Source organism: Zophobas morio, unplaced genomic scaffold (genome assembly GCF_036711695.1).
Source record: "Zophobas morio isolate AGI-343-1 ecotype UQ-CSIRO unplaced genomic scaffold, CSIRO_AGI_Zmor_V1 ptg000010l, whole genome shotgun sequence".
NCBI classification, from domain to species: domain Eukaryota; kingdom Metazoa; phylum Arthropoda; class Insecta; order Coleoptera; family Tenebrionidae; genus Zophobas; species Zophobas morio.
The window spans coordinates 2,892,001-2,908,681 of NW_026972115.1; the positions used below are offsets into that span (position 1 = coordinate 2,892,001).

At 35.9% G+C, this 16,681-nt stretch overlaps 1 protein-coding gene across 2 annotated transcripts in view; it reads right to left on the reverse strand.

The window, feature by feature from the left end:
- Positions 1–16,417, reverse strand: part of LOC135126138 (bone morphogenetic protein 1 homolog) — a 430,017-nt gene extending 413,600 nt beyond the window's left edge. The window contains exons 1-2 of one of the 2 annotated variants that reach the window (XM_064051970.1): positions 16,189–16,417; positions 15,955–16,055 (exon numbers count right to left, since the gene is read on the reverse strand). In XM_064051970.1, coding sequence (XP_063908040.1) covers positions 15,955–15,991 — 37 coding nt within the window. In that variant the 5' untranslated portion in view covers positions 15,992–16,055; positions 16,189–16,417. Of the gene's footprint in view, positions 1–15,954 lie in introns of both variants that reach the window. The other variant, XM_064051969.1, reaches the window with a different exon arrangement.
- Positions 16,418–16,681: the final 264 nt, after the last annotated feature.

Below are 16,681 nucleotides of genomic sequence, written 5' to 3' on the forward strand. Positions count from 1 at the left end.
AAACTCGCGCTAAATATTTATCGACCCAAAGTGCAACACTCCTCACTCTTTCCCCATCAACACCTCCTCCAATAAACGCTATTACCACACTATAAAAAAAAAAAAAAAACGCGAAAACGGCCTTGTTTACGTCAAAAATGACGTTAATTACCCGATTTCCCCCAAGCATTGTTAAGCCGTCCTCTCGAGACTTTCAGCGTTGAGGAATGACCCTTATTTAAGACAGCTGTCTCGCAAAGGGCCGCTCTCGCCCTGGGGTAATTACAAAGGGGTTGCGGCCCACATTCGGTTAGTTTGCGGTTATGGACTTCATGTTTACCCGATTTGTCACCGGCAAACTTCGACTCTTCACAAATATCGAGATGCAAATCTAAGTAATGGCGCCGCCGCCACCGTAAACACGTAATGAGAGCGTGCGGCTGCTTTTAATGGACACTGCGAGTATTGGATGAAGTTAACAAAACGAAATGTTGGTTTAGTGCTGTTTTGTGTAAACGAGTGTTTGTTCGAGGGGGTTTATTGTGCGCTGCTGTTTGGCATCTATATGCGGGGAATCACTTTTTAAAAGTATAATTAATATTATTATTATTATTATTTCTTTATTGTCTAACAGTGTTATAATTAAACGCGAAAATAATATACTAAAGGCTAATATATGTAAATTCAAATTAGTGATATCCATTACTCAAAAATTTATAATTTTAGACGAAATTCCTCTTAAATCCATAGTCAAAAAGCAAATTTTAAATTTCATCGACCATAACTCCGGAAGGGCTTTACACTCCGACCTCTGGTGTTTACTGTTCGGTTTCTTGAAGCTCTCTAGTCCCTGTAGATAATTTCCAAGACTGTGTCTGTCTCGGTTTGGAATTGACAGACAAAAATATAGTACAGTGTCATTTTTCAAGAGTGTCAGTGGTTTAAAAATGAGAAAAAAAATCAAGACGAACCGGAGACAATTTTTGAAACCCGATTCTTGTTCAGGAGGCTCTAATTAGTAAAGACAGCAAATTTTACACTAATCGGTTCCTGTTTAAGAGAGCTAGCTTGATATTATTTAGACCCGAAATTTTTGGCGATTGGTGGGATTCGAAACAAGTACGCCAAAAAAAAATGTTTTCGGATCTGACTGAAATTCAGTTGTTGGATTAATTTCACGCCGCTGAATGCATTTCTAGCTTCAGTTGTTGAATAATTTTATAATTTTAGCCGAAATTCCACTTAAATCCATTGTCAAAAAGCAAATTTTAAATTTCGTCGACCATAACTCCGGAAGGACTTTACACTCCGACCTCTGCTGTTTACTGTTCGGTTTCTTGAAGCTCTCTAGTCACTGTAGATAGTTCCTAAGACTGTGTCTATCTCGATTTGGAATTGACAGACAAAAATATAGTACAGTGTCATTTTTCAAGGGTGTCACTGGTTCAAAAATGAAAAAAAAAATCAGGACGACCCGGCGACAATTTCTGAAGCCCGATTCTTGTTCAGGAGGTTCTAATTAGTAAATACAGCAAATTTGACAGGACTCGCTTCCGGTTTAAGAGAGCTAGCTTGATATTATTTAGGCCCAAAATTTTTGGCGAAACAAGTGGGCCAAAAAAAAATGTTTTCAGATTTGACTGAAATTCAGTTTTTGGATTAATTTCGTACCGCTGAATGCATTTCTAGCTTCAGTTGTTGAATATTTTTATAATTCTAGACGAGAATCCTCTTAAATCCATAGTCAAAAAGCAAATTTTAAACTTCGTCGACCATAACTCCGGAAGGGCTTTACATTCCGACCTCTGATGTATACTGTTCGGTTCCTTGAAGCTCTCTAGTCCCTCTAGATAATTTCCAAGACTGTGTCTATCTCGATTTGGAATTGACAGACAAAAATATAGTACAGTGTCATTTTTCAAGGGTGTCACTGGTTCAAAAATGAAAAAAAAATCAGGACGACCCGGCGACAATTTTTGAAGCCCGATTCTTCTTCAGGAGGTTCTAATTAGTAAATACAGCAAATTTGACAGGACTCGCTTCCGGTTTAAGAGAGCTAGCTTGATATTATTTAGGCCCAAAATTTTTGGCGAAACAAGTGGGCCAAAAAAAAATGTTTTCAGATTTGACTGAAATTCAGTTTTTGGATTAATTTCGTACCGCTGAATGCATTTCTAGCTTCAGTTGTTGAATATTTTTATAATTCTAGACGAGAATCCTCTTAAATCCATAGTCAAAAAGCAAATTTTAAATTTCGTCGACCATAACTCCGGAAGGGCTTTACATTCCGACCTCTGATGTACACTGTTCGGTTCCTTGAAGCTCTCTAGTCCCTTTAGATAATTTCCAAGACTGTGTCTGTCTCGGTTTGGAATTGACAGACAAAAATATAGTGCAGTGTCATTTTTCAAGAGTGTCAGTGGTTTAAAAATGAAAAAAAAATCAGGACGACCCGGAGACAATTTTTGAGGCCCGATTTTTATTCAGGAGATTCTAATTAGTAAAGACAGCAAATTTGACACGACTCGGTTCCGGTTTAAGGGAGCTAGCTTGATATTATTTAGGTCCAAAATTTTAGGCGAAACAAGTAGGCCAAAAAAAAATGTTTTCAGATTTGACTGAAATTCAGTTTTTCGATTAATTTCACACCGCTGAATGCATTTCTAGCTTCAGTTGTTGAATATTTTTATAATTCTAGACGAAATTCCTCTTAAATCCATAGTCAAAAAGCAAATCTTAAATTTCATCGACCATAACTCCGGAAGGGCTTTACAGTCCGACCTCTAGTATTTACTGTTCGGTTTCTTGAAGCTCTCTAGTCTCTGTAGATAATTGCTTAGACTGTGTCTATCTCGGTTTGGAATTGACAGACAAAAATATAGTACAGTGTCATTTTTCAAGAGTGTCAGTGGTTTAAAAATGAAAAAAAAAATCAGGACGACCCGGAGACAATTCCTGAAATACGATTGTTGTTCAGGAGGCTCTAATTAGTAAAGACAGCAAATTTGACACGACTCGGTTCCGGTTTAAAAGATCTAGCTTGATATTATTTAGGCCCAAAATTTTTGACGAGAGGTTGGATTCGAAACAAGTAGGCCAAAAAAAATTTATTTCAGATCTGACTGAAATTCTGTTTTTGGATTAATTTCGCTCCACTGATTGCATTTCTAGCTTCAGTTGTTGAATATTTTTATAATTTTATACGAAATTCCTCTTAAATCCATAGTCAAAAAGCAAATTTTAAGTTTCATCGACCATAACTCCGGAAGAGCTTTACACTCCGACCTCTGGTGTTTACTGTTCGATTTCTTGAAGCTCCCTAGTCCCTGTAGATAATTCCTAAGACTGTGTCTATCTCGGTTTGGAATTGACAGACAAAAATATAGTACAGTGTCATTTTTCAAGAGTGTCAGTGGTTTAAAAATGAAAAAAAAATCTGGACGACCCGGACACAATTTTTGAAGCCCGATTCTTAAGTTCAGCAGGCTCTAATTAGTAAAGATAGCAAATTTCACACGACTCGGTTCCGGTTTAAGAGAGCTAGCTTGATATTATTTAGGCCCGAAATTTTTGGCGATAGGTTGGATTCGAAACAAGTAGGCAAAAAAAATTTTTTTCGGATCTGACTGAAATTCAGTTTTTGGATTAATTTCGTACCGCTGAATGCATTTCTAGCTTCAGTTGTTGAATATTTTTATAATTTTAGACGAAATTCCTCTTAAATCTATAGTCAAAAAGGAAATTTTAAATTTCATCGACCATAACTCCGGAAGGGCTTTACACTCCGACCTCTGGTTTTTACAGTTCGGTTTCTTGAAGCTCTCTATTCCCTGTAGATAATTTACAAGACTGTGTCTGTCTCGGTTTGGAATTGACGGACAAAAATATAGTACAGTGTAATTTTTCAAGAGTGTCAGTGGTTTAAAAATTAAAAAAAAATCAGGACAACCCAGAGACAATTTTTGAAGCCCGATTCTTGTTCAGGAGATTCTAGTTAGTAAAGACAGCAAATTTCACACGAATCGCTTCCGGTTTAAGAGAGCTAGCTTGATATTATTTAGGCCCAAAATTTTTGGCGATTGGTTGAATTCGAAACAAGTAGACCAAAAAAAAATGTTTTTTCAGATCTGACTGAAATTCAGTTTTTGGATTAATTCCGCACCGCTGAATGCATTTCTAGCCTCAGTTGTTGAATATTTTTATAATTTTAGACGAAATTCCTCTTAAATCCATAGTCAAAAAGCAAATTTTAAATTTCATCGACCATAACTCCGGAAGGGCTTTATACTGCGACCTCCGGTGTTTACTGTGCGGTTTCTTGAAGCTCTGTAGTCCCTGTAGATAATTTCCAAGACTGTGTCTGTCTCGGTTTGGAATTGACAGACAAAAATATAGTACATTGTCATTTTTCAAGAGTGTCACTGGTTTAAAAATAAAAAAAAAATATGAGGACGACCCGGAGACAATTTTTGAAACACGATTCTTGTTCAGGAGGCTCTAATTAGTAAAGACAGCAAATTTCACACGACTCGGTTCCGGTTTAAGAGAGCTAGCTTGATATTATTTAGGCCCGAAATTTTTGGCGATAGGTTGGATTCGAAACAAGTAGGCAAAAAAAATTTTTTTAGGATCTGACTGAAATTCAGTTTTTGGATTAATTTCGTACCGCTGAATGCATTTCTAGCTTCAGTTGTTGAATATTTTTATAATTTTAGACGAAATTCCTCTTAAATCCATAGTCAAAAAGCAAATTTTAAATTTCATCGACCATAACTCCGGAAGGACTTTACACTCCGACCTCTGGTGTTTACTATTCGGTTTCTTGAAGCTCTCTAGTCCCTATAAATAATTCCTAAGACTGTGTCTGTTTCGGTTTGGAATTGACAGACAAAAATATAGTACGGTGTCATTTTTCAAGAGTGTCAGTGGTTAAAAAATGAAAAAAAAATCTGGACGACCCGGACACAATTTTTGAAGCCCGATTCTTGTTCAGGAGGCTCTAGTTAGTAAAGGCAGCAAACTTGACACAACTCGGTTCCGGTTTAAAAGATCTAGCTTGATATTATTTAGGCCCAAAATTTTTGACGAGAGGTTGGATTCGAAACAAGTAGGCCAAAAAAAATTTATTTCAGATCTGACTGAAATTCTGTTTTTGGATTAATTTCGCTCCACTGATTGCATTTCTAGCTTCAGTTGTTGAATATTTTTATAATTTTATACGAAATTCCTCTTAAATCCATAGTCAAAAAGCAAATTTTAAGTTTCATCGACCATAACTCCGGAAGAGCTTTACACTCCGACCTCTGGTGTTTACTGTTCGATTTCTTGAAGCTCCCTAGTCCCTGTAGATAATTCCTAAGACTGTGTCTATCTCGGTTTGGAATTGACAGACAAAAATATAGTACAGTGTCATTTTTCAAGAGTGTCAGTGGTTTAAAAATGAAAAAAAAATCTGGACGACCCGGACACAATTTTTGAAGCCCGATTCTTAAGTTCAGCAGGCTCTAATTAGTAAAGATAGCAAGTTTGACGCAACTCGGTTCCGGTTTAAGAGAGCTAGCTTGATATTATTTAGGCCCAAAATTTTTGACGAGAGGTTGGATTCGAAACAAGTAGGCCAAAAAAAATTTATTTCAGATCTGACTGAAATTCTGTTTTTGGATTAATTTCGCTCCACTGATTGCATTTCTAGCTTCAGTTGTTGAATATTTTTATAATTTTATACGAAATTCCTCTTAAATCCATAGTCAAAAAGCAAATTTTAAGTTTCATCGACCATAACTCCGGAAGAGCTTTACACTCCGACCTCTGGTGTTTACTGTTCGATTTCTTGAAGCTCCCTAGTCCCTGTAGATAATTCCTAAGACTGTGTCTATCTCGGTTTGGAATTGACAGACAAAAATATAGTACAGTGTCATTTTTCAAGAGTGTCAGTGGTTTAAAAATGAAAAAAAAATCTGGACGACCCGGACACAATTTTTGAAGCCCGATTCTTAAGTTCAGCAGGCTCTAATTAGTAAAGATAGCAAGTTTGACGCAACTCGGTTCCGGTTTAAGAGAGCTAGCTTGATATTATTTAGGCCCAAAATTTTTGGCGATAGGTTGGATTCGAAACAAGTGATCCAAAAAAAATTTTTTTCAGATCTGACTGAAATTCAATTTTTGGATTAATTTCGCACCGCTGAATGCATTTCTAGCTTCAGTTGTTGAATATTTTTATAATTTTAGACGAAATTCCTCTTAAATCCATAGTCAAAAAGGAAATTTTAAATTTCATCGACCATAACTCCGGAAGGGCTTTACACTCCGACCTCTGGTTTTTACAGTTCGGTTTCTTGAAGCTCTCTATTCCCTGTAGATAATTTACAAGACTGTGTCTGTCTCGGTTTGGAATTGACGGACAAAAATATAGTACAGTGTAATTTTTCAAGAGTGTCAGTGGTTTAAAAATTAAAAAAAAATCAGGACAACCCAGAGACAATTTTTGAAGCCCGATTCTTGTTCAGGAGATTCTAGTTAGTAAAGACAGCAAATTTCACACGAATCGCTTCCGGTTTAAGAGAGCTAGCTTGATATTATTTAGGCCCAAAATTTTTGGCGATTGGTTGAATTCGAAACAAGTAGACCAAAAAAAAATGTTTTTTCAGATCTGACTGAAATTCAGTTTTTGGATTAATTCCGCACCGCTGAATGCATTTCTAGCCTCAGTTGTTGAATATTTTTATAATTTTAGACGAAATTCCTCTTAAATCCATAGTCAAAAAGCAAATTTTAAATTTCATCGCCCATAACTCCGGAAGGGCTTTATACTGCGACCTCCGGTGTTTACTGTGCGGTTTCTTGAAGCTCTGTAGTCCCTGTAGATAATTTCCAAGACTGTGTCTGTCTCGGTTTGGAATTGACAGACAAAAATATAGTACATTGTCATTTTTCAAGAGTGTCACCGGTTTAAAAATAAAAAAAAAATATGAGGACGACCCGGAGACAATTTTTGAAACACGATTCTTGTTCAGGAGGCTCTAATTAGTAAAGACAGCAAATTTCACACGACTCGGTTCCGGTTTAAGAGAGCTAGCTTGATATTATTTAGGCCCGAAATTTTTGGCGATAGGTTGGATTCGAAACAAGTAGGCAAAAAAAATTTTTTTTCGGATCTGACTGAAATTCAGTTTTTGGATTGATTTCGTACCGCTGAATACATTTCCAGCTTCAGTTGTTGAATATTTTTATAATTTTAGACGAAATTCCTCTTAAATCCATAGTCAAAAAGCAAATTTTAAATTTCATCGACCATAATTCTGGAAGGGCTTTACACTCCGACCTCTGGTGTTTACTGTTCGGTTTCTTGAAGCTCTCTAGTCCCAGTAGATAATTTCCAAGACTCTGTCTGTCTCGGTTTGGAATTGACAGACAAAAATATAGTTCAGTGTCATTTTTCAAGAGTTTCAGTGGTTTAAAAAGGAAAAAAAAAATCAAGACGACCCGGAGACAATTTTTGAAGCACGATTCTTGTTCAGGAGGCTCCAATTAGTAAAGACAGCAAATTTGACACGACTCGGTTCCGATCTAAGAGAACCAGCTTGATATTTTTAAGGCCTGAAATTTTGGCGATAGGTTGGATTCCAAACAAGTGGGCCAAAAAAATTTTTTTTTAGATCTGAGTGAAATTCAGTTTTTGAATTAATATTTATTGAATACTTTTATAATTTTAGACGAAATTCCTCTTAAATCCATAGTCAAAAAGCAAATTTTAAATTTTATCGACCATAACTCCGGAAGGGCTTTACACTCCGACCTCTGGTGTTCACTGCTCGGTTTCTTGAAGCTCTCTAGTCCTTGTAGATAATTCCTAAAACTGCGTCTATCTCGGTTTGGAATTGACAGACAAAAATATAGTACGGTGTCATTTTTCAAGAGTGTCAGTGGTTTAAAAATGAAAAAAAAAAAATCAGAACGACTCTGAGACAATTTCTCAAATTTCTTGTGCTAGAAATCCCACGATATAACTACTACTGAAATTAAATTAAATAAAAAAAATCAGAATGCGCCAGAGACTTTTATTATACCTACAGTTTTGTTCAGGAGAGTCTAATTAGTAAGGTTACTAATTTTCCATTTCCAAATTACGTCTAATAAGTTAGTACATGTTTTTCATCACTAATAATAACGAGTTTATCTCCAAGGCTACCTTCAGTCGCACGAAACTGGCAGTTGTCATTGTGAGATAACATTCCTTTTCATGCGTGGACCATACACTAGACACAATAGTGTTAGGTAAACTACCACTAGTCATACTCTGGGAACGATAATGCGGTTCCAGCGCTTTTGACCTTAATTTATCAGTTGTGTTTGTGTTTTCCGGGAGCATACTTACGTTATAATTAAACTCTCTCGTAGGACACTGAATATGGGTAATTTGCTTTCGCTGTAATGAAATGGGGAGCGAAAAGATCAATATTAAAAATTATAAACGTCATTAAAAAAACACGTGAATAAAACTGGGTCTAATTGGCCCCTGCCTCACACCGCCCGGAGTTAAATCCTTGACAAGCTGACACTGGATATTCTCGTGTTCATTACAAACTATAGAACGAAGCAGTTCAATAAGATTATCCTAAAGCCCATACATGAACTAACTTGCTCTATACAGTGTTCTGCTTAACAACATCAAACAACCTAATTAACTTCGACTTCATTAGGCGTTCAAGTTTTCGCAAAATTGGTGTTATTTTTTTACAACAAATTTTCCCACAATATTGTTGTTAAAACATCAAACACAGAGATGAAATTCGTCTGAATCGTTTTACTAAGATCCGAAGCGAAGTTGTATCCGTCTGATATTAATTGTATAAACAGCAACGAGATAATAATTCGACTGTTTTAATAAAAATCCTTACAAAGACAAAACGAAATGAAATGGATGAAGGAGTTATAATTACGACTTTAGGCTTCCAGACAGTCGAGATATTTATTGCGATTTTTTGCCGACGTCTCCGTTATTTGAAGAATCTGCTTAAAACTCCGTAATGATAAACTAAATTCACGTTTTATATGCCGGTTTAGTTAAGTCTTGAGAAAATTTAACACTCCGCCTGCTAAAATAAAGAGGAGGTAAATTAGCCAACATTAAACACCTTAATTCAATAACCGCTCTCTGGTGCGGAAACAATTTATTTCCACCGTTCCACTCCTCCGAAAAAAATAACAATTCGTGTAATTCGTGCAAACCCTCTCCCGCCGGACTCTTTTCATCTTAAAAAAATAATGTCCCACAGCTGAAACAAACGCGTTTTATTTCCTCATTTTCGCCGTTTCTGCATAAATTACAATTCCGTGTCTCTTCGGCCCCACCCCTAGGTGCTAAATTCTTTTTAAAACCTCCAGAAGCTCCTAAGATACTCACTTAGCTATTATAAATATTTTAGCGTTCCCACCATACTCGACATTCTTGCAGGATCCGTAGCGACCCTCCTTAATTCAATCACTTTTAAAACATTGCCACCGGCGCTATTTCCATAAGTCGCTTCATTTTTAATAAAACGCGACTTTATTGCGATTTTTTCCGATAGCGGGTTATTAAAACCCCCCAGACATTTACCGAACTAAGTAGATCGCACTAAACGACGAACTAACGCGACGCTGTCGCAAAAGGAGGATTCGAATTCCTCGAAGAGTTTGAGTGCTTGCGAGAAGTTTCGACGCGATTGTTTCTTCAGGGAGTTGGAATTAATTTAAATTCGTTCGTTTAGGAACAAAGTGTAATAAACTAATTCCATTACAGTGATGTTGAGAGAGTTCATCCGTGTTTCGATTAAGAGCTCTTTCGATGAGGTGATGTAGGGAAGTATTTTACAAGTTGGACGCGTTCTGTTACCTGGAGGGACCTTAATGGAACACAATGTGCTTGTCTACTAAGTTCTAGGAGTTGAATGGGCCGTCTTGGGGCTGGAGTTCAGTCCGGAGTTGGCCAATTGAATTTGGGCCTAAGTGTGAGGACAGTTTTTACTTCGCGAGACTAAGCTAAAGACGCATTATAATGAGATCCATCAAGCGAATAGCTACTTTCATGTTTTTTACATATCCTGCATATTTCACTATTTGGCGCTTATTGCAAATTTATTTTAATGTTAAATCCATTTTTACACATATTTCGAAATTTTTGCTGTATTTTTCGTGGTAATTGGCGAAAATCTTAATTTTAATACAACTTTAATACAGTTGGTTATTGGCAGTACACAGGTAAATGTGTTTCAAATTTTATAAAATAACATACTTATGAAAAAAATCAAAATTGTCTAACAATATATGTCTGGGTCGTTTAGTGGGGGCTTCCAATACGTCTACCCCTTTTCCAAAATTCATGACGTCAAGCAAAATCAAAAGTGGCACCACTCCTTTTTGGTAATTCATTTTATTGGCTCTGAGACGAAAGCTAAATTTTATATTGATTAATTTTTATTCAAAAAACGATTTTGCCATCAGCGTTTACGTCGAAATGTTTAAAAATTATATAAAATAGACACAATGGGGTACAATTGTAAACCCCGCCCCAATTGTCCGGCCAATGAAATGATTTATTAAGGTGGAGCTTGTACAAGTAGGAGGAGCATTAGTAATATTGCGTTTTAAATATAATTATCACCAGCCTAATAATTTCTAGATATGTTATTGACAATTTATCTATTGTCTTATAAAGAGTTTAACAGAATCACCCGAGGTTCAATAATATAGTAATGTTGTCATTAGTTAACAATATTAAGAGTAGTCACTAGAATCAAGAGGGGGGTGGGTGGGCAGGGCTAATACTTGCTTATAGGACTGTAGAAAAAAACTAAACTTAGCTTCAACCACCTCGTTTCTCCAAAGTGGCCCCACCCACCCATCCCTCCTTCATTTTGATGATCCATCTTATTGGTTCTGAGAAGAAAGTTACATTTTACATTACAAATAATAGGATTTAGGACTTGATTTTTTTATAATACTTTGATTTTAAATTCGAAAAACGATTTTGCTGTCAGCATTTAGAATTATTTATACCGAGTAAATAAAAAAATGAAGCAATTCATTTCATTGATTCTGACCTTATTTTCCCGAAATTCTAGTCGCTATTAAATCCAATATCATCGAAAAAAACTTGTCAGGAAGGTCATGAAATTTATTTTTAAAATAATGATGGTGGCATACTTAACATTTCATTGGACAATTATTTGTCAGTGTGAAACTGGAAAGCTCCCTCCTCGGCTTACGACGAATAAAAAAAATCATCCAAATTGAGATGGGGCGGGTGGGCGGGGCTTATTTTGTGCTTTTTTTTCTTAATATACACGCCACTTTTTCACAATAAGAAACTTGGAACATGTTGTAAGTTTAATGTTGTGGAAAGAAGTCTGCATATATTAAAATAAAAAGGCAAATTGTAACTACGTATATTAAGAAAGAAAGGAAAATATATGCCCCGCCCACCCACCCTCTCTCAACTGTGATGATTTTTTAATCGTCAAGAGCCAAAGAAGCCAAATTTAATTTCAAAATTCTTATTACTTCTTTACAATAATTCACCATTTTAAACGTGTTTTAAGTTTCTAACAATTAAAAAAATCATCACAATTGAGATGGGGTGGGTGGGCGGGGTTAATATTTACCCCTTTATTTAATATATGTAGTATTCTTAGAACAATGCGATACCCAAAAAACATGGTTTTTTTTCGTGTAGAGAAGGATTTTGCAATTAAGCTCCGCCCTTTCGGTTCACGGCGAATAAAAAAATTCATCACAATTAAGACAGGGTGGGTGGGCGGGCTTACATTTTGCCTTTTTGTTTTAATATGTGTAGACTCCTTTTCCCAACATGAAACTTAAGACATGTTTAAAACGGAAAATTTGTAAAGGAAATGTCGATTTTGCATTTTAATTATGTTTTAAGTTTCTTGTTGTAAAAAAATGGCTATGTATATTATGAATAACAAGGAAAATATAAGCCCCACCCACCCGCCCTATCTCAATTCTGATGATTTTTTAATTCATCGTAAGCCGAGGGGCGGAGTTTAATTGTAAAATCCTTATTTCTCTACGACAAATTAAAACCATGTTTTTGAGTATCGTGTTGTTCAAAGAATACTAGGTATATTAAGAAAAAAATAAAGACAAATAAATCGACCTTTAACACCTAAATGTGCTCGCTGCACTCGCATTCTTAATGTTCTTTTTCTTTACTGATTTAGTTTCATAAAAATATTTAAAATCAATGGTCAGCAAGGTTTTTTAGTTTTTATTATAATAATTCTCAAGATCGCCCTGTGAAGAAGGTAAATTACTCTGGAAAAAGCAAACTCTGAAACCATCTTCAAACTCACAATTTTTAATAACAATAAAATTTTTCTTAATAATTTAGCTTCTCAGGGGCATCAAGAAATAATTTTTCAAACTTCACCTGAACGTGCTCGCTGCGCTCGCATTCTGACCGTTCTTTTATTTTTGCCGAGAAGTCTCATAGAAGTGATTAAAAACGAATCTCAGCGAAGCTGTCTAGGTTTTGTTGTAATAATAAATCTCTAGACTTAATACTTAAAAAAATTCAAACATTAGAAGGCGAGCGCAGCGAGCAAGTTCAGGTTGCTGGGGTCCTTCCAACTTTAGTTTTCACAAATATTTCCAAGATAATTTTTTTCTAGACACTAAGAAAATCCCTCATTATTATCAAAAACGACTACGTATATTAATAAAGAAAGGAAAATATATGCCCCGCCCACCCACCTTCTCCCTACTGTGATGATTTTTTAATCGTCAAGAGCCAAAGAAGCGAAATTTAATTGCAAAATCCTTATTACTTCTTTACAATAATTCACCATTTTAAACGTGTTTTAAGTTTCTAAGAATGAAAAAAATCATCACAATCGAGATGGGGTGGGTGGGCGGGGTTAATATTTACCCCTTTTTTTTAATATATGTAGTATTCTTTGAACAATGCGATACCCAAAAACACGTTTTTTAGTTCTTGTAGAGAAGGATTTTGCAATTAATCTCCGCCCCTTCGGTTCACGGCGAATAAAAAAATTCATCACAATTGAGACAAGGTGGGCGGGCGGGCTTACATTTTGCCTTTTTGTTTTAATATGTGTAGACTCCTTTTCCCAACATGAAACTTAAAGCATGTTTAAAATGGCAAATTTGTAAAGGAAATGTCGATTTTGCATTTTAATTATGTTTTAAGTTTCTTGTTGTGAAAAAATGGCTATGTATATTATGAATAACAAGGGAAATATAAGCCCCACCCACCCGCCCTATCTCAATTCTGATGATTTTTTAATTCATCGTAAGCCGAGGGGCGGAGTTTAATTTTAAAATCCTTATTTCTCTACGACAAATTTAAAACATGTTTTTGAGTATCGTGTTGTTCAAAGAATACTAGGTATATTAAGAAAAAAATAAAGACAAATAAATCGACCTTTAACACCTAAATGTGCTCGCTGCACTCACATTCTTAACGTTCTTTTTCTTTATTGATTTCGTTTCATAAAAATATTTAAAATCAATGGTCAGCAAGGTTTTTTAGTTTTTATTATAATAATTCTCGAGATCGCCCTGTGAAGGTAAATTACTCTGGAAAAAGCAAACTCTGAAACCATCTTCAAACTCACAATTTTTAATAACAACAAAATTTTTCTTAATAATTTAGCTTCTCAGGGGCATCAAGAAATATTTTTTCAAGCTGCACCTGAACGTGCTCGCTGCGCTCGCATTCTGACCGTTCTTTTATTTTTGCCGTGAAGTCTCATAGAAGTGATTAAAAAAGGATCTCAGCGAAGCTGTCTAGGTTTTGTTGTAATAATAAATCTCTAGACTTAATACTTAAAAAAACCCAAATATTAGAAGGCGAGCGCAGCAAGCAAGTTCAGGTTGCTGGGGTCCTTCCAACTTTAGTTTTCACAAATATTCCCAAGATAAATTTTTTCTAGACACTAAAAAAATCCCTCATTATTATCAAAAACGACTACGTATATTAAGAAAGAAGGGAAAATATATGTCCCGCGCACCCACCCTCTCTCAATTGTGGTGATTTTTTAATCGTCAAGAGCCAAAGGAGCGAAATTTAATTGCAAAATCCTTATTACTTCTTTACAATAATTCACCATTTTAAACGTGTTTTAAGTTTCTAAGAATTAAACAAATCATCACAATTGAGATGGGGTGGGTGGGCGGGGTTAATATTTACCCCTCTTTTTTAATATATGTAGTATTCTTTGAACAATGAGATACCCAAAACCATGTTTTTTATTTCTTGTAGAGAAGGATTTTGCAATTAAGCTCCGCCCCTTCGGTTCACAGCGAATAAAAAAATTCATCACAATTGAGACAGGGAGGGCGGGCCGGCTTACATTTTGCCTTTTTGTTTTAATATGTGTAGACTCCTTTTCCCAACATGAAACTTAAAACATGTTTAAAATGGAAAATTTGTAAAGGAAATGTCGATTTTGCATTTTAATTATGTTTTAAGTTTCTTGTTGTGAAAAAATGGCTATGTATATTATGAATAACAAGGAAAATATAAGCCCCACCCACCCGCCCTATCTCAATTCTGATGATTTTTTAATTCGTCGTAAGCCGAGGGGCGGAGTTTAATTGTAAAATCCTTATCTCTCTACGACAAATTAAAAACATGTTTTTGAGTTTCGTGTTGTTCAAAGAATACTAGGTATATTAAGAAAAAAATAAAGACAAATAAATCGACCTTTAACACCTAAATGTGCTCGCTGCACTCGCATTCTGAATGTTCTTTTTCTTTATTGATTTAGTGTCATAAAAATATTTACAAATCTATGGTAGGCAAGGTTTTTTAGTTTTTATTATAATAATTCGAGATTGCCCTGTGAAAGTAAATTACTCTGGAAGAATCAAACTCTGAAACGACCTTCAAACTCACAGTTTTAAACAAGAACATTTTTCTTAATAATTTAGCTTCTCAGGGACACTAATAAATATTTTTTAAACTCCACCTGAACGTGCACGCTGCGCTCGCATTTTAAACTTATTTTTTCAGCTTTATTGTCATTACAATAAATCTCCAAAATATACACTCTTAGAATGCGAGCGCAGCGAGCACATTTAGATAAATTGTTAAAGTCTTCCCAGTTTAACAGATAATTAATCACAAACAATTTTAAGATTCACCTTTTTTGGACAATATAAAATTCTCTTTTGAATAATTTGGCTTCTCAGGGACACTGAGGAATAATGTTTAATGACACCTAAACGTACTCGCTGCGCTCGCATTCTTAGTCTTCTTTTTTCAAATAATGCGTTCTCATATGGACGTTTACGAATGAACGCTACTTAGATTTGTTTTATAATAATAATCTTACAGAGTCCCTGTGAAGCTAAATTATTCAGAAAAAATCGACATTTTTCAAAAATTTTATACGTAAAATTTGTGTAAGGGAAGCACTGCATAACACCGATTTTTGTTATTAATAAAATATTTTGACCTACTATAATGAGAAACGTCCTTCACGTAATTTTAAAGATGCTTCTAACCAAAGTATTATAGATTGAGTTTGACAAGAAAAATATCTGCGAGAGAAAATCAAAATAAAATTAATCTTTTTATACCACCACACAACATTATTATTCATAGTTCTATAACTAAGTAGAATAATAGATTTTTCTGATCTTGAAAATTCCTAGAAAGTAGAGTAAGTTTGAGATTAAACAATGTGTCAAAGTTTGTTCAAACGCGGCACAAAATCCAAGTCAAACATCAATATTATAACTCATAACTTTATGACATAATTTTGATACAATGAAATAAACACGTTTTGAGAAGTTCAAGAGAGCCAAGAATATTTCAGTTCATCCACTTTCCGTAAAATATTTTTTTTTTAGTTAAAGTCTGGTACATGAATCGTTAGATGTAATATAAAGCGCTCTTCCCGACTAGTTTAAAGGGGAGGATGTATTCCATCACGCCAAGTTACTTACGCCATAAGAACGAACCACAGCATCTTCTTGATACCATCAGGCCAAGTACATTCAACACCTCACTGTCATTCCATTTAATTACTCCACGCGAACAGCCCGAGCTATAAATACAAAGTATGTGAAGGTGCGAAGCAACTAAATATACACTAGCCACAACAACCCCGCCTCACACCTCGATAATCGTCCAAACCACCCCAAACCGTACCGACGCACTCAGATCAGCCCCCAAATTACCAGAAAAATTTGCATTCAAGCCGAGGACTCGTCACATCGCGCTCTAAATCCCGGACACTGCAACCACCAATATCACATCTCCTTAACCCCCTGCGGGCTCTCCTGCGGAAAAATGTGGGGTTTAATTAAGGGCCAGAACTACCATATCAGCACGCTCCGCGAACTCGCGCCAGAGTCGCTCGCATCCGCCTCCCGACGAGATTCCCGCACGACTGGCTATTCCTGCTGCGGTCCTGCTGTGCACGCATCTGAGAGGATCCTGCGGAGACGGCGAAGTCGGCCTGGGTCGGGACGCGCGCGAGATGCCCGCACGAGTATAAAAAAAGAGCGATTTTCGCGGAATTAAGATGTGAGCAGGGCGACGAAGATGTCGCAGGAAAAATTTTCGTGTGGGTGGCGGAAGCGGCGGGGGGGATGGGGCGAGGTGTGAAGAAGTAACACTGAAAGGAAGAAACGGGAGGGTGTAATTTGTACTCCTGTGGGGAAGATTTGG